This window comes from Psittacula echo, assembly GCF_963264785.1.
Source record: "Psittacula echo genome assembly, chromosome: 2".
NCBI lineage: Eukaryota > Metazoa > Chordata > Aves > Psittaciformes > Psittacidae > Psittacula > Psittacula echo.
Genome location: NC_137737.1, coordinates 58,279,648 through 58,303,563, shown reverse-complemented (window position 1 = coordinate 58,303,563; position 23,916 = coordinate 58,279,648). Strand labels below are relative to the sequence as shown.

Genomic DNA, 23,916 nt, shown 5'->3' with positions numbered 1-23,916 from the left:
ATCTGTAAGACATGCTTGACCAGACATACCTCTGAAAGAGGTCAGCACTCCTGGGATTAAGAAACTTAGCAACGCTCCAGAGAGGGAGTTGGAAAGTCATGTTTAATGATACTTTGCTGAGAAACTGGGCAAATTTAATTAAAACATCACTTACTCAAGCCCAGTGGAACTAATTGAGTGCTCTAATATTCTGACTTTTCATTAATGGGTTACAAAAGAGGGCTGCACTTGTGTGTACAAGGGGGAAAAAAAAGGGGGTTGGGGGAGGAGGATGTAGAGAAGAGTTTTAGCAAGGCTGCCCGTGTTTCATTTAATATAACCAAGAAACTTCATTGCTGGTAACAGAGCTTTAATACAGTTGACTTCTCTCACCACCACTGCCGCCCCCCATCCCCTTGACACATACTCACATCTCCCCCCACAACACACACTCTCTCCACCCAAGACCCCTCTGAAAGAATAGCTGAATGAGCCCAAGTAGATTTGGCAAAGGAAAGGAAATTGCTTTTTTAATAAGTGGCCTATTCAGAGCTCCTACTTTTCAATAAAGAGGAGGCTGGAGAAGTCCTGGTCTAATTACCTCATCCTCACACTAGACAAGCTTGCCCTTTCTTTAGCAATTGAGGTCATATCATATAACTTTGTGAGCCATCATGGGCACAACATGCTCAGTGATTATTTCATTGGAGGCAGCAAAATTGGAGTCGGCCCATCAAGGTTATAAAAAAACAGAAGTAAAATAATAATTAAATGAGAACATCTACCAAGAGACATTAAAACTAGGCGGGATAGGATAATGTCACCCTCACAGAAATACACAGATTGTTTGTCAGTATGACACCATGGAGAAAATGCCATGTTGACCAGAAGAGTGTAGGGTTGGTTGCCAAATCAGTCAATTAAGCACAGGTCTTTTTTCTGGGTCTCAAGGGAATATTTATATTTTTGCCATGGTTGGGAGTAATTAGATGAGAAGGATTACATGTTGTTAAGAATCAGTGAGAGAACACCAAGCTTGGGCTATATCTTTAATAGGTATTTCTCCACTCCCTCAGCAAACACACACATGCACATCCATACGTACACTGTAAGTACACCAGCATAGGCTGGCACTGGAGCAGGCTCCCATAGCAAAACCAAGTACTGGAAAAGAAAGTCTTTGTCCATTCTTAGCTCAGTCCAAACCAGCCTGTAGCGTAGCAAAGATTTTGGTTCATGTATGTGTGGCTTCACTAAAGCATATAATCTGTGGTTTGGTTAGAGAAAAAACACAGCAGGTGCTGAGTAGGCATTCAGGACAACTGGCTTCAATCTCTTGTTCCACCATCAGTTTGCTGCACAACCTTGGGAAAGCCATTCAGTTTGCATCTCACATCCTGCTTGAAATGACCATAATCATCTTTTTGGAACTCACAGGGACATTTTCACACATTAGAGGCCATAAGAGCAACCTAGCTATATAATATTCAAAATTGTTCAGTTGCAAATTGTCACAAACAAAGGCTATTTGTGCTCCTCCTACATTGCCTTTGGTTCACATCAAATCAAATATATATGACTTATTCAATAACCAAACTAGTGGGTTTAGACTGTCATAATATCTCCTGCGACTCGGTGTTTGGAAAGTCTATACAGCAGCAGTTAGTTGATGTATGATGTTAGCTTTGTTGGAGAAAGATAAGTAGAGGAAACATGATGAGCATCACATTTAACCCACTACCTTCATCAAGGAAAACATCAATAAATTCAGTGAGAGAACCTAGTACTGCCTAGTGAGCAACCCTCATCTTCCACCAATGCTGCACTTGCAGTGGGACCAGGAGGAAGGAAGCAAATTGAACCTCATAGTAATCTACACCCAAGTGTAAGCAATGTCAGAGACAATCCATCAACCCCACCAAAGTTAATGCTCAGGCTTCAAATTAGATTCAATATTTTGAAGTCTGAAGCAAGTGCTTCAATTCTGACCTTGCAATTATAAAGCCAGCCCCATCCGACATCTGATTATGACCTTAATGACACTATGCTGTGCCATTGGTTTAGGTCACCATACCCTGATTATTTAGACATATGTTCTCTTAATCTTGGACCACCACCCTCCAAAAACCTTCCTTTTCAACAAGCAGTCTGCCTGGCTTCAATGATAGTGTTGTGAATCTGGTGGGCTGCTTGCCTTGCCTGTCAACCAGACTATGATAGAATTATTTTTAAGAGCATAGACAGATAAATCCTTCTAACTGCTGCTGCAAATAGGCAAGGAAAGCTGTCAGACAGTAATACCAACTCAACAGACACAGTATGGGTGAACAAAAATAGGAACACTGGATTACTGACCTGCAGAGCAAAGGTCTTTGACTTGGATGGTTATAAGGGCTCTCAGTCTCTGGACAACCACCACAATTTACGCAGCTGTTTAGTGCTTAGAAAAAACTGCAAATGACCAGAACCTGACTAAGCCAAGTAAAGGGGGGGGGGGGGGGCAGAAGATGCAAGAGACTACCACTAGCTCAGTGGGATGAAGACAAGGGAGGGCAGAAAGGAAGAGGATATTCACTCCCTCCAGCTCACTCTTGGAGTTTAAGCTCAAAGTTATATAGGCAATGTGTAGAGCAGCGATGACAAATAAGGGCATCTAACCTAAATCCAAGACTGAATCTCAGCCATACATGCATCCTGACTACAGCTACTGGGGTGGAGAGCAGGGGAGTCAAATCTATTGGGCAAGTTATTTAGCCCCACCACTGTGGAAGGGAGACATCCATGGAGTTACGAGAACATGTCAATGGCCCCTCAAGCCACAGCCTTGTAGGTGTTGGCAAGACTATATTATGATGACTCTGGAAAGAGAGGAAAGCTGGAATATCTCACAGCCCTATCCAGCATGAAATCACAGCCTCTATGGACCACTTTCTCCATTTTCAGTCCCATCTGCTACATAGCCAGCTACAAAGAATTGGGACAGGCCCTAGGGAACAACCAACCACAAGGATTAAAACAAATTTCCTCACCCTGCAAAGCCTGTTTCACATGTCAAAGAGCTGCAACATGAGTTCAGAGGCACTGAGCCTTTTAATTCAGAGGCAGAAAAGCTGTCAGCCAAAGCCAGACACCAGCTAAATCCAGGACATGTCTAATCCTGATCTCTGCGCTGTCTAGGACTAGCTGGTGGTGGAGAGAGGGGGAGACATTTTGCTGGCCAGCACTCACTGGTGGCATTCTCCAATGCCTCAACTCCACCGTGAGGAATGGCATTTTACGCATACGCACAGGAACAACTGAGCTGGGGTGGTGATTCCTAGAATGCACAACTGGCTGGGCTGCATTTGCCTGGGAAACTAGAGACACAGGTCCCCCCCATCCCAGTCCCAACCATCCATCCAATCACACAGACAATAACAAGGCTGAAAAGTTATTTATAGCCTTACAGTATGTCCCCCTCCGAGGTTGGTGCAATGAAACACTGATCCTAGGCACCTGTGCTGGCCAATCTGCAGAATTTTAGTGTTCAAGCAAATCTAGGCTAGGTACAGCTAAGCAGATTATGGGAGAAGGTGGAAAGTCCCTTTCCCCTCTCTTGCTGGGATGACCCAGCAATTGCAGTCACTTTGTCCTTTACATCAGTCCTGCAGGGAGGCCCTCAGGCAGGAGGGTAAAGCCTTATAGGAAGAACATGGCATAGAGATTAGAAAGTCCTCCAGCAGGAAGGATAAGGATAGGAAAAGGAAACAAAGGGACTATACACCCAAGCACTATCTGCTGCAAGTCCAGCAGCTCTAGGCAATGTGAAAGGCTCTGCCAGAAAACAAGGCAGAACGGACTTTTAGGACTGAGGTCAGAGAGTAATCTCCAGCCTGGTTTCCTGCCAGCTGTTTGTCCAGACAGTTTAAGAAACCTTTATGCTAAGAACATGATAGACTTTCCATGTTCTACTGAACTGCTGCAAGAAAAGCATCCGTCAACCTGTGTGTGGCAGCATAACTCCCTTCCTCATGTAAGCCTGAAGAATCTGTACTTCCATCCCTTTGCAGCATAAGACCCTCTCCTTCCTATGGAGAGCCAGCAATATCTGTCACCATCTCATGTTTTCTAGACCTGGACAGTCCTGTTTCTTTCCCTCTGATCTCATCCCATTTTCCACAACTCTTGAAGAACAGTAACAAAACCAGGGCATAGTCCAGTAACTAAGACTTCACTTGTCCAGCAGAAGGACCACTCCATACATTTTCTATCCAACACTCCTTATTTTCACACATCTTATTGCCTCCCATAAGCCCCAAGCAGTCTGCAACACACCTTCATGCCCACAAGGTTATTGTGGAAGTCCACTCTGGCTCGCAGATCCTTGTTGGGTTTCCTCCCCAGGAACTCCTTGACAAACTTGTTGCTGTATTTCAGGTTGTCACCGCAGCCACCCCACTGCCAAGCCTCGCGGTTCTCCAGATCAGGGGCCTCATCACAAGTGCAACGCTCCATCCGCCCTGCGCTGCATGCCTTGGCCATGGCATGCGTCAGCCCTGCGGAGGAGATGGCGTACAAGAAGGCTGTCTCTTTAAAACCTGCAGGAGAGAGAAGGCAGCAGCTTTAGTTACAGCTGGAGCAAGGGTTAAAAAAAGAAAGTGAGGAAATCACGGCAAAATCCATTGTGAGAAAAACTTGAGTGATAAAGCATTACTAGTGGTGGAGGCCAAGGAACGATAGATAGAGGTGGCATGAGCCAGGATTCAAGAACGCAAATTAAATCCAGCCATCTCTGTAACTGTCACTCTACAGTCTCTGCCTGAAAACAGATAGAGGCGAGCAAGAGCTGGACCATGGAGGTACCATCACCATGGTACAGAAATACTGCGACCAAAGTGACACCGAATAGCAGGAATCCAGCATAGATTTTCAGTCTGATGGTTGGGAAAGAAGCCATGAGCATTCGTTCTTTCCATACCCCCTGAAATAAAAATAATCACTAGGTCCTACTGCAGTTCAACACAGTTGTTAACAAGACACCTGAGGGCTTGGAAGCACACAGTAGGCAACCTGTCACAGCACCTCAAATGCCTCAAAAAGCAGCTTACCACTCAAGCTTTTAATGTACAACTTTTTTCTACACCTCCATGCTCACCTGTAAGAATGCAACAGCATCTGATGCCCCCAGTAACTGAGGTCCAGAGACCCCCATGATTTCAACCCAAATTATAAAACCCAGAAATAAAAAGCAAACATGCCAGTATTTATAGCTCCTTGTTCTCCAGCTATGGAAGCCATAAACAACTGCATATTTGAGATGCAATTCCAGAACAGCTTTGGATCTGACTCAAGAAATCCCCCACTCAAAAATAACACAAGTGGATGGTGACAGTAGTGGATATATCTGTAAACTGGTGTGTCAACCAAGGACATGCAGAGACACTGCCAGGTCATTTTTGGAACTGTTCCTTGGGAGGTGCATGGTCATCCAAGCAAGCTCACAGGGCACTGCCCTGGCCCATACCCAGAGTCTGCCTTCTCAAAGCACTCTCAGGTGCGTGATGTTGAACTTCAGCAGGAGAGTGACCAAAATCCAGTCCAGGAGACTGAGGTCTAGTCCTCAATGGGGCTGACTCAAACCAGATTGTGGTTGAAGTTGTCCAATCATTCCTATTGCTTACCTGGAAAAAGAGAGCAGGAACCTTTCCCTCACTGGAAGGAACACACTTACCAGGACACTGTAAAGAGTGGTCGAGGTCAAGAAAGCAAATTTTGGGGGTTTTCCCCTCCTTGTTTTCTCCTCAGGCTAGATCATGTCCTCTGGCACCCCAGAAAAGCCTTCAGCATTGCAAACCTCACTGAGAGTGGCAGGAGAAGTCCTTACTTAAATCACTCAATAAAACTCATGGGTGTGCAGACCACCAAACTCCTCTAGATAGAAAATGCCTTCTAAGCAGTGTTCAGCTTTTTCTAGGTTGCACCCTAGGTCAGACTGCCCACATGCCTATCGAGGGATGCTGATGCTAGAGACAGATGCTCCCAAGCCTCCGTTCTCCTGATAGTGGTGGCAAGAGGCCAGTCCTACAGTTTGTGCTATGAAATGGAGGGGCACCAGTTTGCTAACAGAAAGTCCTTGATAGAACAGGGTGTGTAAACCTTCCTCTGAGGCACTGCAACTAGCAGCAAACAGCCTGGCTATGGTCCAGTTTAGTAGACAGCCCCAGATCAAGCCAGGGGGCCTTCAAGTAGGTTGTAGAAGGACTGAATTCAGAGCGGTTGTGAAATCTCAGCACAAAGCCAGTGCCAAGCAACCACACTGCATACCGTGTTCGATGGAAAGACAGAAGGAATGGTTCAGTTGCCAGACTTTCCCCCTCCATGAATCTCCCAATCAGCTTTGGCTCTACTCCTCCCATTCCCCATCACCTAAAGCTTCACAGATTCCCAGTGCCCATCAGCACGGGCATCATCTTGCCCACAGCCAGCTCAGGCAGCTTCCAAGCAAGTCCATGTGACATTTGGCTCCAGCCAGATTTAAAGCCATCTCCGCCATGCACTATTTGATTGCACCGAGATATTTTGTAACAAGATAATGAGCTTTAAATCAATGCAGGCATTCTAACCCCCGGTGCATTGACAGCCTGCCATCCGCAGCTATCCAGTTTCAGACATTTCCAAAATTGTTTGTGAGTATCCAAAGAGGATAACAAGTCCCTTAAACAATCCCCTGTTATTTTAAGAAACAGGCTGCATCAGCCCAAGTTGCAAACCAGCAGCCGGGCTGTTCCGGTGACCAAGTGTAAAAATGGAGGGAGGAACTCAAGTGAAATGGGGGGGAGGGTTGGGATCCCTTCCCTCCCCCCCTCCCCCCTTTTCTCCTTTAAAAGCTGCAATGGTCCTGAAGGAAAGGAAGAAAGCCCACACCAGCATATTTGGATAACTGTGTCTTAGTGGGTGATACATGTGCACCTTTGCCCTGGGGTATCACTTGCTGCAATGCTGAACCAGGAACCAGCAGCTCCCGGAGAGAAGTAGAAAGATTTACAAGGTAGTGTGTTATGCTGCAGGAACAACTTCTGAAGGATTTACAGCATCAGTGGAGAGCAGAGATGTTGCAGGGGCATAAAACATGGAAGAATGAGACAGCAGGCAGAACCTTGCAACCTTCAGAGTTGTATTTATTACACGGGGTCCTGACAAGGGAGGGGGGTTCTCAAGGGTGTTTTAAGGCAGCTCACGTTCAGGCTGCTTTAAAATACCCCTTGCCAAGGGCTACCCTCAGGGGCAGGCACGTCTGAAGGAACAAGCTGTGGCCTCCAGGTGTCAGCATGAGAAAGTGCTTGGCTTTCCCAAGACGACACTAATCCAGGGACTCCTCTGGCATGCGGGGCTATTTTTAAATGTCTTGCAGCTCTGGCTGGACCTCTTGGGTTTCATAAGGACTTTCCTTGTTTCCATTGCAATCAGTGACAGTGCATTAGTTAAGCCCTAGCACTTCTGAATTACTTCTCCTCACTAATTAGCAAGGGAGGGAGGGCACCTTGCAAACATCTGTTCTTATCTTTGAGTACATCAGATTCTGGATTTCTAAGTCCAGGTCCATTGCTGAGCATGGGACTTTCTAGAAGTCACTAAAGTCCTGAAGACCCACGCAAGCTATTTGTAAAACAGTCCTGCTGCACCATTAGCTGCAGTCCAGAAATAAGAACTGGATTTTACTGGAAGGGTGCAGGAAACTGGATTATGAGGTAGCACAAAGGAAGGAGATAAAAATATCACCTGGTCCTCCAATACTCTCTCAGCTTCTGGTCATCTCCACCTGAGCTGCTGGAAGGGTTGTGGAAATTACCCATCCCTTGCATTCAGGGAGCTTTTCCCTGGGTAGAGCAACAACAGGACACAAGCATTTGCCCATTTTGCCCTGCACTATGATAGGAGTCCCCTTGCCGCCACTAACAGGGCAGCACAGAACAGTTCATTTCGGTTTATTCCCCTTGAGGCATTTTCTCAACTTCTTTCCTGAAAAGTCGATACAATAAATGGGGGTGGGGGAGGAATGGAACAGCTTTGGGAACTTCAACACCTTCCTCTCCAGCAACAGCTCAACTTCCATCAGAAGTGAGAAGCAACTGTGTAACTACAGACACACGCATGAACACCTCCAGCCTCTAAGGAAAGAGGCCATGGGAATCAGACGGGTTGCTTAAGTAATACAAAAATATACAATACTACCATATAGCACATCTTTTGCTTGGTGTGAATTTTCAAGGATGAGCTGAGCTTAGCGGCTACCTTCTACAAGCTCCTGGTGAGGTGGTGACCCATCACTGGCAAAGGATGCACCAGGATGACCACCCTGCAAAATGCCAGGGAAGCCAATGTGTGCAGGGGGTGTCAGCACCTTCAACTAAGACCTCCCCACCCTACTCACCTCTCTTTAGCAAGCTGGCCCGGTAGCGACCCTCAAGGGTGCAGTTCCAGCGCTCAAAGCGAAACTGGTACTGGCACTCCAGTGCACTCATGCTGATTGCCTCCATCAGGGTCTCAGCCACGCCGGGGTCCCGCCGGCACATCCTGCGCTGCTTCTTCTCCAGCTTCAGGCGGTCACAGACTTTGTAGTGGGCTTTGACAGCAGCTTCCTCCATTTCTGAGGTCAGAGGGAGGATGGTCAAGGGTTCGTTCCCTGTCAGCCTGCAGAGGAAAAGAGCAGCGCAGCAGTGAAGATAGAGAAAATACAGCCTGCGGTACAAGTGGGAGCCGTGGTGGGTTTTCCCTGGTTGAGCAGCCACATGGGGCTTGCTGATGTCTAGGCAAGGCTCTTTGCAGTGAATGTGCAAGGTGGGAGCAAGAGAAGGGTAAGAAGCAATATTAGGATTTATGTTCTCTACCAGCTCTCACATCTTGCTTGGACATAAGTCCTTGGCAGTCTTCACCCCAGGACTGTATTGAAAACTGAAATAGGAAAGAAAAAATTGAAGGTACCTAGCTGCATGAACTTTGGAAACTAGCAAAAATAAGAGCACTATAGTCACTTTCCTGTGCATAAACAAAAAATCATTTTAGCACATCAAGCAGAGCTAGAACTGGCTTGTGAAGGTATAGAGGATGATTTGCCCCACCAAACCAAGAGACACATCAGGAAAGCATGTATAGCCACCTTGCCTTCAGCAGGATTGATTCTGACATAAAACTTAGTGAGCCACAGCCTGAGGCTTGAGAGCAGGAGACGCTTTCCAGGAGAATCTGCCAAAAGCTTTTGCAAGGCAGAATTAGCTCAGAAACCTAAAACATGGCCTTAAGAAATAAATGCATGTCCCATTGCCTTCTCCAAACCCAAGGTCCTTGACTCATACAATGTGCAACAAAAGAAGCCAGCGTATTGTTCCCAGTATCAAGTGATGAGCTGCTGGAAGAGGACCAGGCTGGCATCAGCCCCAGCGAGCAGAGAGACTTCAGAAACATCTGCTGGGCTCATGAGCCGTTTAGTTGGCCAGGCTGCCCACACCCCACTCTCCTGGCTTTGCCCTTTTCCGGCCAGGTGCCAGTCCACGCAGTCAATGAGAATCACTATGCAGGGTTTTGAAGGACCTGAAGATATTTCCCAAGCCAAAAAGGAATAATTGCTTAAAGCCTGAATTGAAAACATGCTGGAATGCTGCAATCCTGCACAGGTGAGCATGGGGATGGGCAGCAGGTTCAAACATCTCCATTGCTGCAGAACCACTGGGGAAAATGGGGTGATAGGCATAGGAGGGGAGCACACACTCACCCCCCTTCACTGAATGTAGAGGAATCCTGGAAAGCATTTAAATCTCCACCCAGTGGCAGTTTGTGCTTTCCTTTTTTAATGATGATTTCTCTCTCTTCTCCTGTCCCTACCTGCCCCTTGTCAAAAAGCCACTCTCCAGCTTTCTTGTCAGCCCTTTTAGGCACTGGAAGTTCTCTAAGGTGTCCCTGGAGCCTTCTCTTCTCCAGGCTGAAGAAGCCCAGCTCTCTCAGCCTGTCTCCACAGGAGAGACTAAAAAGGCAAGCAGGGAAATGTTCTCCTTCAGCTACTTTCAGGTAATTTCTGGAAATTACGATTCGCAGAAAAACTGCAATGGTAAAAGTGAAAAGTCGGTGATTTGTGGGGAACATGGAAAGCTAGTGTAACCCAGTGAAGAACTTCCAAAAAATAGTTCTTCCCCAAATTCTGCTCAACAGAAAAAATATAAAAATATCCAAAGGCCAAACAGCAAGCTTCATCTGAAGCACTGACAAGTTTTAGCCCTTATATTTTTGCTCCGTTTCAACTCGGACAGTGTGTGGATTTGGTCACAACTGCTTCCCAAGGAGACAGGATATCATCCAGCCCTGGCACCTTGTTAACCAAAGCTCCAAGCAGGTTTGTTCATGAGAAAGGTGGCTTGGTCTGAACTTCACAGTAGTAAACACCTGTAACAAAATCTCCAGGACATTCATTCCTGGCCTTCATCAATTCTTCTGCTTTGGAGATTCATTTCTGCAAGCTTTCACAGTTGGCACAAGAGATATCCTCAGATGGCAAAGACAGAGGGAGGCATAAAAGCATTTTCTACAGCTCCCCCCTCCCCAGTTAACCTTTCCAACTAAGCAGATACTGTTCAGCTAAGTGTTCTGGAAAACCTAAGCTCCAAGTATCATGTTGGAGATGTCTATTGCAGTGAGGAGGGATACAGGAATGGATGCTATAGAAAGATCTCTGCAGAGCAACTGCTGATCTTGAACCTCTTCCCCACCTTCCCTGTTAGGTGCTTGGCATTGAAATAATTCAAAGTATGGCTTCCTACAGATCAGCCCTGCAAAACTTGCTGATAGCACAGCCCAATTGCATGTATCTTCAATAGAAGACATCTAAATAAAAATGAAGATCGAGGAAGAGGGAAAAGAATGAAAAATAGAATTTTTCTTGGCCTCCAACACCCACTTTGAATGGTTGGGAAGCCCTGAGAAACAACAGAAAATTGAAGCATTAAATTGACTAATTGTCAGCAATGTACATTTCCATTGCTTTCTGCAAAAGGCTTTGGTAGGAGCTCACCCAATATCTGGGACACATTGACAACAGCCACAGTGAGCTGAGAAGCAGTGCCAGCATGCCTTTCACCCCTTCCTGAAAAACACACCCAAAGACAAGACACCAAGATGATGCCCTGTAAAAGCAAAATACACCTTTTCCCACCTCCTGTTTCCCGACTCAACTCTTCCCTGTCCTCATCCATCAGCAAAGAGGACTTGAAAGTCCAAATCAGTAAAAAACAATGCATATGCAGTGCACATGCTGAACAGACCCATCACCACTGCCTGGCTTACTGCTCAGACTAATTTCACTGGCTTTCAAGCTGATCTGAATCAGAGTGAGGCAAATATATTCAGAAAGCATCTCGAAAAAGAGACAAGAAGTAAATTTAGAGGAAAGGGGCTTTTACTAGCCAGCAAGCAATGAAGCTCTTCCAGGCTAAGACCTCCATGAGCAAAAGCAGCATATGTGCATGCACACCCATACATTCCCCTCCCTAGCACTGGATGGATGCCTATTTCAGCAGCGGGGGGACCAACGCAGCAGCCTCAGCTCTGTAGACCTGTTCCAGGGGTGAGGTGGCACTTTTCAGAGCATGGCACCAACAAACAAGTGTAGGCAGAGCCAGGGAGCGCCTGTGCCCCACCTGACACATTGCCTTGGAGCTGCCGCTGCATGGAACCTTTATAATCCTATAAAGCCCTTTTATGCAACCTAGGCTGAGTGAGGTCCTGTAAGGCAACGGTGTCAGTCTGATGCTTTCTCAGCGCCTCACAAAGACCAAGCTGTTCTTTCCAAGGAAATTTTTCAGGAAAGGGGGGTGGTTTTTATTTTATATTTTATATATTTTATTTTACACACACCCTATCCACAACTGTTGGGATTAAACTGCCAGCCAGCACTCTGCAATTGTGTTATTTTGGAGTCCCTGCCACTGCACAACTCGCACCGATAGCTGAATAGCCAAGTTTTATCTGTAGCACCAGGGAAATATTGCTCTCCCAGAGAGGCAATTCAAACTGAATCCTACTTTCAGCTCATCTCAGAAGTCAAGATATTTTATTGCCTCGTCAGTTCACACTTTCATCAGTGTCCCTGTATTTTCCCTTGTTTAACTGGGGATTTTCCCAATGAGAATTTGAGGGGGATGAGACAGAAGTAAGGCGCCTGCATAGACCTGTGAGCGCATTCTCGTTTTTGACATGCTCAAGAGTTTCCTTTGCAAGTGCCGCCAGAGATGTGAGCCAAGGTGAGCTGCTTTCCTGCAAGGAAATACCTCTGCTCTACCCGCCTGGAATGACAGGCCTGCTGAAATATTGCATTCCTGTCCCGGCACTTCCTTCTCTGTTAGGGGATTAATCTTTGGTACATCTGTACAATGATCAAATTGATTTCTATTTTCCCTTCTTACATTAATGTTTTCTCTGCAATATTGCTACTCTTCAAACCCTTTTCCTTCTCTTTCCACCACTTCTTCCTTTCAATAATTAAAAAGTTACAAAAAGTTTGCAACTTGAACAATAACCTTCACTGCAATACATAAATTAATGACTCAAGTGGGTGAGTTATGCTGCACACCAGGCCTACATTTCTTTTGTATCCAACAACCTTGAGTTGCCATCTCTCCCTCACAGTCGCTCTCCCACACTGTGAAGAAGTTTTCCCCCATCCCACAAAGGCTAATTGCTATCTGAAGTGCAAGAAGCCAAAAGTCCAAGAAAATTCTGAATTCCATGGCAAGTGATGAAAACCTGGTATTTGGAGCAAGAGCTGGCCATTGAAGAATCACCTGCCTCATTCTGCACTATGTTTGGGTTTTTAAGTGTTCAGAGATACAAGTACCACCATTGTGCTCACACTAACTCAACACCCTTTGGAGGAAACCAGCCTCAGCTCTGCTCCTCCCAGAGCTATCAGGATCATAAAATGGTTAGGGTTGGAAAAGATCTTGAGATCATCTAGTTCCAACCCCCCTGCCATGGGCAGGGACACCTCACACTAGACCATGTTACCCAAGGATCCCCAATGCCATCTGGGATAAGAGGCAGCTTTCTTCTCTTTGCTACTAAATAATTAGTTCTCTATTTTCTTTCTACCCCTTAAAGTCAAATCTAAGTATGCTTGCTCCAAAATACATTGCTCACTCCAGCATGCAGACATTCATGTTTATCGCTGCCTTGCTTAAACCACAAAATCCAGAGCCACACATGCTAGGTTTTAAATTCTTTACCATTCTGAGCTAGAAAGCCAAAGGTTTCCTACTTTGACTAATGCATACATGTGCAAAAAAGAATGCATATCCCATTAAGTCCTTTCAAAAAATAAGGCAATGCATTCTCCAAACCTCAGCAAGGATTTCTTGGCTTCCACAATGTCCTGCCATCTCAGCAAGTGTTAAGTCACTTCATGAAAATTGCTCTGTTAGAGTTATTCACTTCTATCCTAACCCTTCTTCAGTGCAGTTTTTCCACTGATCTCCTCTGGATTGGTAGTATAACATTGTGGGAGTCATGACAGGAGGATAATTGTTTCTCCCAGCCCAAGATGTAGACCATGCAGGGCTTTACAGGGCAGAGCTAAACAGACTGCACTCCACCTAGAAATCAAAAACATGTTTGCTAAAACTCCATCTATGCTGGCAGTTTACAAGGTTTCCTCCCCTTATCCACAGACACTGTACTTTTTGCACATGCTGGTTGTTTTCCTCCAAGGTCACTCCAAGACATCTATGCTCCGGGCTCACCTCTCCTTTTTGCTGTTCGCATCATTCACTATAAACAGCAATGTCTTGCTGCTGAGGACCATTAAAAAGGCAAATACATCTGGAAACTCCAGCAACAGAATACAGCTATTGTCATTGCAGTTTTTTCCCAATCGCTATTTTGATCTTTATTTTCCTTTTGATAGCACACTACACATACCCAAAGCTATTCTTTAGATGGTAACCCCTCAAACATGGGCTACTTAATAGTGCCAAAATCTCAGCTGAAGCTCCCACTTGCAAAAAAAGCAATTAACAGCTCCCACCATGGGGACCACTACAATATTACGTGCTTTCACCAACACATGGTAGAAGCAATAGGGCCTTGCAACCTCCCTGCATGCAGGTAGAAAGCAGCCGTAACTCGCACATGTTCCAGAGAACATCAGTTTCAACTTCTTGGATTAGTTTCTGAGGAGTGGCAATTTTGAGGATAGAGAGAGGAGAAAAGCTACAGAATGGGGGAATTTCCAACCCAACAGATCCCACTTAACAGGCAAGAAAGCACTCAACTCCATCAGACTCCTGAAGTATGCTTAAACAGATTTTCTTTTTGTAAGACACAAAGGTGCAGATTCTTGTAGGCTTCAGTCATTCAAACTTGTCTTCAATCAGTTCTCTGCCTAGATAGATCTAGACAGTGGCTCTCTCTGGGCCTTTTCTCTGAGGATTGTGGGCAAGGGGATAGGCAAGTGGGCTTGTAAGCAACCTCCCTGCATGCAGGTAGAAAGCAGCCGTAACTCGCACATGTTCCAGAGAACATCAGTTTCAACTTCTTGGATTAGTTTCTGAGGAGTGGCAATTTTGAGGATAGAGAGAGGAGAAAAGCTACAGAATGGGGGAATTTCCAACCCAACAGATCCCACTTAACAGGCAAGAAAGCACTCAACTCCATCAGACTCCTGAAGTATGCTTAAACAGATTTTCTTTTTGTAAGACACAAAGGTGCAGATTCTTGTAGGCTTCAGTCATTCAAACTTGTCTTCAATCAGTTCTCTGCCTAGATAGATCTAGACAGTGGCTCTCTCTGGGCCTTTTCTCTGAGGATTGTGGGCAAGGGGATAGGCAAGTGGGCTTGTAAGCATCTGCTACACAAACCTGCCAGGCTTCTGAGTCCTATCAAGAGTTATTTCCAGTGTCCTGCAAAGAGAGGACTAACAGCTGCTTCTGGAAGAAAGAATTTGCTGGTACAAATCTCCAGCTCTTCCCCTTCCAACACCACCTCCCTGAATGCTACTAGCATTTACAGCAGCTACTCTGATCTCAAATAATTAAGCTATTTTCAGGCCCAGGTGTTACCACAGAGACAATTTATGGCCAAGTTTCTCATTTCAGCCTTATAGCTGAAGATCACCCTGAAGTCAGAGGACTTCTCCCAGGCTGCTGAATACAGCAGCCCAAGTGAAATCTCCCGAGACCAGCTGTCCTGTCTTAAGAGGGCTGGACCCCCAACACCCTTAACAGAGTTGTCACATCACTTCAGAAGGGATGTTTCTGTGAATGAGGCAAGACACAGATGGTTACCTCCCAGATGCAGGATAGTTCCTGCATGTATAAATAAGCTGCCATGCAATTTTCCTGCCAAAACATGCCCTCAACTTCTCCTGTACAAATTACCAAAAAGAAGTTTGGCACAGAGTCTATAAGGGCAAAATTTAGCAACTGAAGGAAAAATACTTCAGTGAATGAGCAGGGAATACGTGACTCAGTTCAGATGTGGAAGGCTGGAGATGTCCTCCGTACGGTGAAATCCTGCACAGGATTCATGGGGCCAAGATGCCATGAGGAACAACTATTTTTGCACTGTGGCAATCAGAAGCATCACAAGCAAATACTTCAAGCTGCTGCAGCACTTCCCACTCATGCAAAGGCATAAGACCTACACAGGTTATGAATTAGAGCTAGCAGCACTCTACTGAACTATGCATTGCCTTCACTTCAGCCTAGTGAGGAGGGCACAAGCACAGAAGCACCCCACAGCAGAAGAAGGAATCAGACTTGGGTCTTTCAACTCTTGGTGGTGTTCCTGAACCACAAGGCTGAATTACCTCTCCTCCTCCTCCCCCCACCCTCTCCTTACAACAAACCTTATTCAAGAAGTTTCCAGTTCATCAGAGGAAAACTTTTTTATTTTAGGTAAATATCTCAGTTACAACATTAAGATTCACTAGCATAGAAATTATACAAAGAGAAGGCAAATATCAGCACCAGCTGTACAGGCACTTGCAGTTCCATGGCTTGTGCTGAACAGCTCCAGCACCAAGCCACCTTTAAAAAACTCTGCTGTTTTTTTGAGGTGTTCAGTTTTTACAGCTCAATAACTATTAGCTGCCTTTGATTGGAAGGTCCCAGGTAGCTTGGCCCAAGAGCTGCCTGCATACTAATCCTGCTGGTGCAATTTTGCCCATAAGCAAGCAGAGGTGGAGAAAGGAAGAGGGGAGGGGAAGGTTGTTTCCTCTCCCCTACATCCTCTCAAGAATGAAACAGCAATCAGCAAGATTTACAAAGGATTTTCAACTCAACTTAAAACCAGCCGGTGAACTGCGGTGCCAGTGGAATGCATGGGCTAGGCAGAAACAGGGGCTTTCACTCCTGATTTAAGATAGCATTAGCTTTGCCCTTGGCAGCCTGTGCTAGGAATTAACCCCCCACCAGTGCCCCTCTCCTTGGCTGGACAGCTCCTGGACCCCCACCTTATGACCCGTTGGTGCTCCATATCCTGATCACTGCTTATTTTTATTTTATTTAGCTTAACATCATTTATATTGGCATGAGTCCCTCTAGACCATTGGCAATGTGTAGCTGTGCGCTTTGGTGCACGCAAGCAGTTAAAAGGGGAGCAATGCGGTGGAAGATGAGAAGTCCAGAGAATTGAGAAAAAAACAAAGACCAAACCTCCCCCAAAAAAACACCGAAAACAAACAAAAAAACCCCAAACAAGCATGGTTTAATTTAACCCATTTATAGCTCCATATGGTAGGGAGGGAAGAAAATTAATATTTCCAGAATATTTTCCATGATAGGATGGAATAGGCAAGATACACACATACACAATATATCCACACCCTATAATAACACCTTCTGACAAGAGGAAGACAAAACTACCATAAGGTAGGAGGGTTGATTGTGGTGGGGTATTTTTTTGTTGTTTTGTGGCCTAGATGTTTTGTGGGGAGGTTTTGGGGTTTGCTGGGTTTATTTTGTTTGATTGTGTTTTCTTTTTTCTTTTTTTATTTTTACACTGTTGAAAACCCTGCCCAACATCTCCATGACAGAAAAATGACATTCCTTGTAGAAAATATACATAACCATCCCTCCTATGCCTTGCTTTTGAATAGTTTTGGTGGCATTGAGGATCTGGAGAAGATGTAGTGGATCACACAGGGGACTACAGAAAAAGAATTTATACCAGATTTTAAAGCCAGCATACCAAAGGAAACAGGCCAGCTGCTCAACAGGATGATATTCTTGCAACGAATCTGCATCTGCACCTAACACAAAGCCTGAATTTCTAAAAGCCGGAAAGTTATCAGTGCTATAAGCCTGCACCAATAGGTTTGTTTTTCTGTTCCAAGCATAGAAAATCCAAGTCCACGTTCTTTCTCAGTAACTTTCCTTGTCTTGGGAGAGGGGAGATGCACATAGCAAAGGATATTTAGCATTTGAAATCTAAACAAAGAGAACCAACCCCCCTCCCCCCCCCATTTTATTTATTGATTTTTGTACTGCTGCTGCTTTATTCCAGCAGGTTTATGGAGGTAGGATTGGAAAGCATCAGTCATGGGTAAGGGCACTCCTAGCTCCCAAAACACCTCCCACCCATCCTTCTGGCTCTCTCCAGCTCAAGCTACTGACATGAAGGCTGACCAAGTCCTGCAGATCTGCCCAGGGGCTGGGGGCTCCACAGGAGCACCTCACTCAGGGCAATGCATGGATCAGACCTTTTGACTCAGGCAAGGCACAATATGAAACAAATAATAGATACTGCACACTGAGATTGGAGCCTTTTTTCCAAACAGCACATCATTAAACTGAAGGCTTATTGCCACCGGATGTTGTGAAGCCCAAAACTATGAATAGATTCCAGAAGGGATTAGACAAATTTAGGAAAGGGAGGTTCATTCAGGTGGGTGATGAAACATGAGGGCTTGAACACAGCCTCTGGCTTAGGAAGGTTCTAAACCACTGACTGCCAGGAGCAAGCAGGACATGCCAGGAGACACCTCACTTGTCCCACTTCTCCTTGGCTTCCCCAGATGTCCACGCCTGACTGAAGAAAACTTTGGTTCAACCCTTCATAGCAGTTATGTTCTCAGCACCATGACAGGAACCTGTACAATGCACTACAGGACCTTGCTTCAGCTGCAGCATTTAACCCTCCTGCACTCTCCAACCCTTTGGATGACAGCAAGAACTGCCCAGTGGTGTCAAGCACACACCACACTAGCACATTGCTGGACTCATACATGCAGTGCACCCTGCTCTTTCCTTGGAGAGGCTATCACTGCTGTGCTCGCTGTCAGCAGCCCCACCTGCATGGTCCCAGCAGCAGTCCTTCCACATCCCCAGCAAGCCTCCCACCCACAACAGCCCTCAGCTCATCGGGACGTGGGCATGCCTCGCACAGCTCCAGCAACAGCACAGCCAGCCATGTGTTAGTGTCAGTCTCTCCCACCCGCCCCTGCCAGGGAACACATCTGACTTCATAATGAATCGCCCATTTGTCTTCCTAACACCTCAGACAGCACGTTTGTTAAATCTGAGAGATAAAGGCTCAACAGCTCCACAGCACTCATCATACAGCAGGACTTGGCCTGTTGCTTTCCTCCTCCCCGTCCTGTCTGTCAGATAAATCGTGCTGTCCCTCCTGAACACTGTCTGGTCTGTTCTCAGCAGATGCTGCAGTTATATAGCTGCCCTTGCCCAGACCACAGAGACTGGCAGCCAGGGAAGAAACTTCTTGTAGCCAAGGAAGACAGCTTCCCTCACTGTCTGGAGATATCCCTATGCACACACACTCAAGTAGTACAGCAGCTAAAGAGAAAATAAAGGTTAGTTTCCAGACAAATCCAGGAGCTAGGCATTTGAAATTGAACCTCTGAGAGAAGCAGAGTTTCTCCCTCCTTTCCCAGCCCCAGATTTTATATTCAGGACCTGAAGGTCCCAGCTGGAGGCAGAGACTGGCTCCTAATCAACTTCTGGACAAATGACAACTTGCAGAAACAAGCATGTAGATTCAGGCAGAAGGGGGGTTTCACCTCCCCCTCCTCTCAAAACATTTTACCCAGCCCCTATTATATATCGCATGGAGGTCAGTTCATGGAGTATTTAGATGGTTGGGCGGTTTGACACATCATCTGATCTATTTTGGGAGCAGTTTACTGCTCTGCAATTCCTCCCCTGCACAGCAGCGATAGCTTTTCCACTCTAATGTCATATTATCCTCGTGGCAGGTTTAAAAACTAAACAGGTGAAAAAACAAACTTTCTGGGCACTGGAGAGAGCAGGATACAAGAGATATTCTGGTGATGGGAAGGTAGAAGTTTATCCTCATTCTGAGACCCCAACAGAGATTGTGGGAATGAACTGTGAACATAGGCTGGTTCCTTACAAAACTCAACAGAAGGATAACCAAAGGCTCTTGCATAAAGGTCCTCCCCTGACAAAAGGTGTTTCACAAATGTCTATCTGAAGGCATTTTGCAGTCCTGAGGTTTTGCAAGCCTCCGATGAAGCCTCAATGGTCAGATCTCCAGCTAAGGAAAATAGATCTGGCTAAGGTTTTAAAAGCATCACGTTAGAGTAAACTACCAGTGCAGGAGACTATGCTCTTGAAGTATTCTAGAACAGGTTCCCATGGAGCCAGCCAACATCATAAATCTTACTGGTCTTCTGCTGCAGATGCAAGGGCACTGCATTGTCTTTCCCTCACTGCCATCCACTGATGGCATCCTCTTTCCCTTCATCTCCCCCAGCACTCCAAAACACTGCTCCTCCACATCTCAGTTTGTCCCACCAAAAGGAAGATTGAACAAGCAATGCAAACATCTGCCATCAATCTCCCAATGTCCATTCACCATCATCAAGAAAGGCCCAGGTCCCACACCATTATACGAATGGTGCAACGCTTCCTGAAAGGATTGAATCCATGCAGTTTTCTGGAAGGGAAGCAGATGCTGTAACAGGCTACAGAGAAGGGAACAGATGTTGCACACAAGCAGGACACAGATGCTGCTGCCATGCTGTTCCAGGGCTGTGAAACTGCTCTGTGTTGTAATGCTGCATCTCTGAAATCCCTCAAAAGGACCCTCTGTGCTGCTGTGCAAAGTCTGCATCTCACTTACAGCTCTGGCTAAACCATAAGCCAATTAAACACAGGTGATGGATAAATTGCTATTCATAGCCAAGATGTCTTTAACAGACCTGTGCTGCTAGCAGGACCTTCGCCTTTTGAAAGTGACTGAACTACAGAATTTTGGTATGACCTCAGCCAGACACATCTCTGCCAATGCTTCAGGTAAATACCCTCAGAAGCCCTGGTGACTTCAGCATACACATCTTGTTTATCATACTATATAAAGTCTATATGAATAAAGAGCCATATTAACCAAAATACTATATCCAAGGCAGAGCCAAAGCTTTGTTTTATGAGTGCTGTTGAGCAGACAGGACTGCATATTATCCATCTTCAAAGCAATGCATTTGTGCTCAGCAATTAAAAGAAAAATCATTTCTGCATTGCATTAAAGGGCATGTGGGGGCACACTCAATCAACTAGTATTAAGGAAATAGTTTCCTTCCTGTATTGATCATTCATCTATCCATCTAATCAAGCTGCATTAAAAAGGCAGAGGGGAGGACAACAAGCCAAGTGTTATACATAGCAAATTCTGATTATATTATGAAACTTTAAGATCTTAACAAGCGGACAGTGTGCATTTTACGTAATTAGCTTGTTACTCATAAATGCCCTCCATAGTGCCAATGGCAGATTTTCACCACCTAAAATAGCCTAAAGCTGTTGGATTCAAGAACTCCTGCCATCCCAATTTAGATCAACTCAAATACAGAAACCACGAGGTGGTTTTGTTACACCAAGATTAAGAATTGAATCGGCTCTTGTGTGCCTGGATGTTAGAAGGGGTAAAAGATTACAGAGGGGAAAGACATTATGTCACACTGTACCTCAAACCAGACCAATCCTCACTGAATGTGGAAGCTGTCCACAGCATTTTGACATATTTGAAGTCACTCTGGGGGCGATAGAGCCTCACTAAGACTGGACATAAAGATGTAGCACTGTGGAATGCCACATCTGTATCCATATTCATTTAGCAGAGAACTGGTCTCCAGCTCCATGATACACATGCTTCATGAAGCTGGGACTGTTCCACCTCGTTTCCAAGAAGTAGCTCAGAGCAAGCCTTGAGTTACAACCTCAGCCTATAAAATAAGGCCTCAGAAGCAGCAAATCAGGTAAGGAAACCATTTGATTTGCAAGTTGCTCATGTTTGACATGGAAGTCCCAACAAATGCTACAATATTATTTATATGCCAAGTCTTACACCAATCTTTCCCAGGGCCTGCAGACTTCTAAAGGGAGAAACATTTTCCATTCTAAGTAAAAAGTGCAAGAAAACATGCTAGAAAGCATTTTGAGGAAAAACTGTCTCATGGGAAGAGAATCCACATGCTCAGAGTTATCCCAGCATGCAAACCCTATCCAAGACACCATCAACCAATTCGTGCAAGTTCCCATTTCCTAAATCACACACCAACAATTAGCAAAACAAGCAGAGCTGAAAGACAGTCCTTAAATCATTAGTTACCCAAAAAAGCCTGTGGAACTAAGCTGTGAGCTGTATGGGTGCACATTTCATAATTCCCTATCCATACCTACTGACTAGCATTAAGAGATATGTAAAACTGCCATGGCATAACACTGAGCATGCCCCATCAAGATGCCATATAACAGCCATTTCCAAGGACTGAGAGGGAAAATGGTGGCCATGTGTCTAATGCAGCATAAAGATCCAAAGAACTTGAGGAGAAAGGAAAATATTTCCTATTCCCCTTTGTCTTAACAGTTCTACTCCTTAGACCCCAGAAGTGTCACTGGGTCCATTCTCCAACAAACCTACAGTGCAGTATTTTGAGTATTTTTCTTTAAAAATATTATCAAGTTATAGTTGAATGAATGGTTTAAGGTTTGAGCTGATTGTAGAAACTATAGCAAGATCAGAAGCTTCAGAAGTTTCCCATTAATCTACACATTTGGAAAAAAACAGGGAAGAACAAAAAAACAGTGCACTTTCAGTGCACTTTCTGCACTTACAACATTAATTGTGTGGAGTCCAGGGCTGGATTGTCAGAAACTGTGTTCACTACTGCAAGGGACAAGCAAATTCCAAGGACTCTAGCCTATACCTGTGGGGCTATATACACATTAGGGAAGTCCTGTGGCATGTATAAACAATCAGATAAGTTTATTTCTGACAATGCTTTAGTGCTGATGAAATTTGTCCAACACTGAAGTACTACAAAAAGGAAAAGAAAAATGAACACATTGAACACTCTGTAAGCAAAATATCTTTGCTGTAAGCTTGCACAAACAACCTGTATCTTCCTTTTCTGCTTAGCCCTTCATAACCTAATGTGATCAGTGATAAAGAACACCAAGAACCCTCTCCCTGGATTACTCCATCAACAGATGCTCATTAGAGCTAATCACACCCAGAGCAGCCTGAAATGGAGTTTCCAATCTGTCTTCAAAACACATGTGGGATTGCTTTACAATTCCCACATCCCACCTCTTTCAGCAGGTCTGGAGACTGAGTCATCATTCCCAGGTTAATACAGGGCACAACTACATGGAGTCTGTCAGAATTCGAGCCAATAGGACGAAAAAAAAACCAAAAACAACAAAAAAAAAAAAAAAAAAAAAAAACCAAAAAAACCCAGAAAATTAAAGCAGAAGGATCTAACTTATTTCCAAGCGTCACAAAGGTGCTCAGCTCTACAGCAAAATCCCTAAAACCTATGGATAATGATACTGGAGCAAGAGTAGGCTTATGTTCCCAAGAAAAGAAACAACTGTTGGTGAAGAAGCCTTCCCAGCAGGTTCTCTCACCACAGGGGATAAGCAGCAGCAAAGCTGTCCATCCAATACTAGATAACATGCAGAAGACAAAAATCATAGCAAAAGAAGTTAAAAGCTGTCTGAACCACCAACCGTACCCTGCTTGCACTCCAGTTTAGCATGAGTTACCTTTCCCTTGAATCCTGCGGTAAAGCGTATTTGAAATGAACGATATGAATGCAAGTTGAAGGGAAATAACGAGGTGGTTCAAGACATTTAAGCTTAAATAGATACGTACACCAAAATGAGATCTCCTTGGCTTCTTGTACAAACTGAACTAGAATTCACAGCACTAAGCAAATCACTGCACAACAGCATTGCTGAAGCAGCAGCTGAAACCTTATAGCACTGCAACAAAACTTGGCTATGTCCTTCTCTTAGGTTTTACATCTTCCCTGGTAGACAGTATCGAATTCCCATCCCTTTTTCTTCATCTGCACTTGAGACTTTTCAGTTGGCTCCATGTCAAGGAAGCTGTCCCACCCCCAGCCTTGGTCTCCCATCCCTGCAAAAGCACATGCCTTCTGCCAAGCCTTGCACCAACCTCCCTGGCTCCTGAGGTTACAGAGGCATCCAGCATCTCCTGACCTGCATCCCCAAGGGATGCTAAACCACAAGTCTCACACCTCACTTCCTTGAAACCCTGCGAGCATGGGTTACACTTTGCAATTCTGCAGGCTGAACCCACAGGAACAAGAGTGGCAGGATCTCACTTGCCTTGCCAGCTTTCTGTCCACCACAATCCCCAGAGTGACATTCATTTTCTTGGTGGTGGAGAAAGGAATCCCTTTAGTTTACCCCTCTCCAGCCCCAAAATAGCAGCGGTTGAAAGTGCCCCAACAGCATATAACTTACATACACAGCTGGAGCAATAAGCAATACTGAAACTAAAAATCAGGGAAACACATTTTATAGCAAAGAAACACCCATGAGACTTTCATGCTTTTTTTGTTACAAGGCTGACTAGCAGGTCTCATTACAGAAGGGAGCAAGAATAACATCCTAGCACACAAATATTACT

General features: G+C 45.1%; 1 protein-coding gene across 1 annotated transcript in view; it reads right to left on the bottom strand.

The window, feature by feature from the left end:
- WNT9A (Wnt family member 9A) overlaps positions 1 to 23,916 on the bottom strand; it is a gene marked incomplete at both ends in the record, with an annotated part of 51,941 nt that overhangs the window by 8,517 nt on the left and 19,508 nt on the right. Inside the window, 2 exons of the mRNA XM_080610759.1 lie at positions 4,294 to 4,556; positions 8,390 to 8,649. Coding sequence (XP_080466885.1) covers positions 4,294 to 4,556; positions 8,390 to 8,649 — 523 coding nt within the window. The remainder of the gene's footprint in view (positions 1 to 4,293; positions 4,557 to 8,389; positions 8,650 to 23,916) is intronic.